The sequence below is a fragment of the Portunus trituberculatus genome, chromosome 19, assembly GCF_017591435.1.
Source record: "Portunus trituberculatus isolate SZX2019 chromosome 19, ASM1759143v1, whole genome shotgun sequence".
NCBI classification, from domain to species: domain Eukaryota; kingdom Metazoa; phylum Arthropoda; class Malacostraca; order Decapoda; family Portunidae; genus Portunus; species Portunus trituberculatus.
The window spans coordinates 16,493,090-16,495,589 of NC_059273.1; the positions used below are offsets into that span (position 1 = coordinate 16,493,090).

A 2,500-nucleotide genomic window follows, 5' to 3' on the forward strand; every position below is an offset into this window, starting at 1 on the left:
TCTCGCGCCTCTGACTCATCATTGATTTATTCCCCTTCGCCTCCCCTCTTTTCCTTTTGAGGGGACCACTCTTCTTCCTCTTTCCCCCTCTTTCCCACTGCACCAAAGATAAGAATAATTCCGTGGACCATTTTCACAAGGGTCTTTGTTCCCCTCCTCGTCTTAAATGACCAATGGGAGACACGATTCTCTACCGTCTGATATCAAACTTGCACACACAACCACCGCTCAGAGACAGGGGCAGGCACAGGCGCAAGCAGGCTGTCATGGGCACACTGCCGCTGTCAGGGGGAGAGACTTTGCCCTCATCAATGTAGGTTTGTATTAATTCATTTCCTTCTCCCTTCACCAGGCGGGAGAAACAAGCTGATCATCAAGAAGCAGCCGGCGAGTGGGGGGAGCGAGAAGCTACTGTCCGTGGGCTCTGATAAGGTGACGCCAGACCCGCGCATTGACATCAAGGGCTCGCGCCTCACCATCTCCCACACGAGGCCCAGGGACGCAGGCACATTCCTCTGTCAGTTTGACCTGGAGCCGCCCGTGCAGCTGCGCCACACGCTGGACGTGCAATTCGCGCCCACCGTGCGTGCCTTGGTGCCCCCAGAGCAGCACGTGGCCAAGGGCAACAGTGTCACCCTAGAGTGCAAGGCGAACGGCAACCCAGAGCCCAACATCCGTTGGTCACATCAGGAAGGCCGCCTCCCCTCAGGCTACCACACCTCGCAGGTAAGACGACGCCAACCGCCAGACATCACGTGACACAGCTCCTCTCTACCTTCCCCTCCCCTCCCCCATGCCTTCATTAGCCTGGCTCGTTCCGTCGTGTTTGTTCGGGAACGCGTCATTAATGAGTGCGTAAAACAATGAATTAAAACAAACACCGGAGGAGCCAGATAACTTTTGCTCTTTTGTCACTGAGATGAGGACAATAATTCATGGTGATACTGGCGCACAGTACCCATAACCCGCCGCCTCACTCACGCCTCCTCACGCAGGGTCCGAGACTCACGCTGGAGAACGTGGACCGCCGAGCAGAAGGCACCTATCTATGCACCGCTGACAACGGCATCGGGGAGCCAGCCTCCGCCGCCATGTCCATCACCGTGGAGTACCCGCCCGAGGTGGTGGCAGAGAAGGTAGGACGCCTTCCCTTCACCCTGGCAGGCCCTCCCCAACACAGCCTGTCTTATGAGGATGAGAGAGAGAGAGAGAGTAGATAAACAATTCACCCATACGTATAATAAAGCGAAGAAATTAAGACACACAAGGAAGGAAAGCTACTAAAACCCTCGTGAATTAACATTTCAGAGAGAGATTAACAGCTACGTAGCATTCCAAACAGTAAAAACCCCCGAAACAGTAAGAATCAGCCACATAGCATTCCACACAGCGAGTAGGAGCCCTGTGACATCCCAGACAGTAACACCCCGGTAACATTCCAGACGATCGTGCGAACAGGCGAAGACGACAACGTGGAACTAGTGTGCATCGTTCACGGCCGCCCCGCCCCAGAGGTTGTGTGGACTCGAGACGGACAGAGCCTGCCGGACTCCATCATGGACACCAAACTGCACCAGCCCCGGACCCACACCGCCCACGACGCCCACATGACCCAGAACCACGTCGCCCACCGCCACATCCTGTCCATCAAGCCAGTCACGGAGAAGGACTTTGGGTCGTACGTGTGTATCGCAGAGAACGACCACGGAAAGGAGAGTGCAGTGATACAGATGACAGGTGAGAGGAGAGAGAGAGAGAGAGAGAGAGAGAGAGAGAGAGAGAGAGAGAGAGAGAGAGAGAGAGAGAGAGAGAGAGAGAGAGAGAGAGAGAGAGAGAGAGAGAGAGAGAGAGAGAGAGAGAGAGAGAGAGAGAGAGAGAGAGAGAGAGAGAGAGAGAGAGAGAGAGAGAGAGAGAGAGAGAGAGAGAGAGAGAGAGAGAGAGAGAGAGAGAGAGAGAGAGAGAGAGAGAGAGAGAGAGAGAGAGAGAGAGAGAGAGAGAGAGAGAGACAGAGAGAGACAGAGAGAGAGAGAGAGAGAGAGAGAGAGAGAGAGAGAGAGAGAGAGAGAGAGAGAGAGAGAGAGAGAAAGAGAAAGAGAGAAGGGTGGAGAGGGAGATGTATACGATAAGCGCAGGGGGGTCATAAATATTAATTAACTGGGAATGAGGATTAAATTGTTACAATACGGAATGCATAAATTGTGTAGACCAACAGTGGTATTGCCGAGAGCAGGAGTGGGAGGCGTGGAACAACAACAACAACAACAACTAGAGCAACAACAACAATAGCATCCACCAAACCAACAACAAGAAACACGATGATGATAATAATAATAATAATAATAATAATAATAATAATAATAATAATAATAATAATAATAATAATAATAATAATAAATAGTAATAGTAACAGCCCAACAATCCCTTCTAAACCTGGTTACATTAAATCATTCACTATTACGTTTTTTTTTTTTTCCAGTCTCCCGTAAGCTGCTTTCTCTCT

At 51.1% G+C, this 2,500-nt stretch overlaps 1 protein-coding gene across 4 annotated transcripts in view; it reads left to right on the forward strand.

Annotated features, from left to right (window-relative positions):
* LOC123506108 (protein amalgam-like) overlaps positions 1 to 2,500 on the forward strand; it is a 467,137-nt gene that overhangs the window by 453,167 nt on the left and 11,470 nt on the right. For all 4 annotated transcript variants that reach the window (XM_045257981.1, XM_045257982.1, XM_045257980.1 and 1 more), the window contains 3 exons: positions 353 to 726; positions 996 to 1,136; positions 1,443 to 1,737. In XM_045257981.1, the coding sequence (XP_045113916.1) occupies positions 353 to 726; positions 996 to 1,136; positions 1,443 to 1,737 (810 nt within the window). The remainder of the gene's footprint in view (positions 1 to 352; positions 727 to 995; positions 1,137 to 1,442; positions 1,738 to 2,500) is intronic.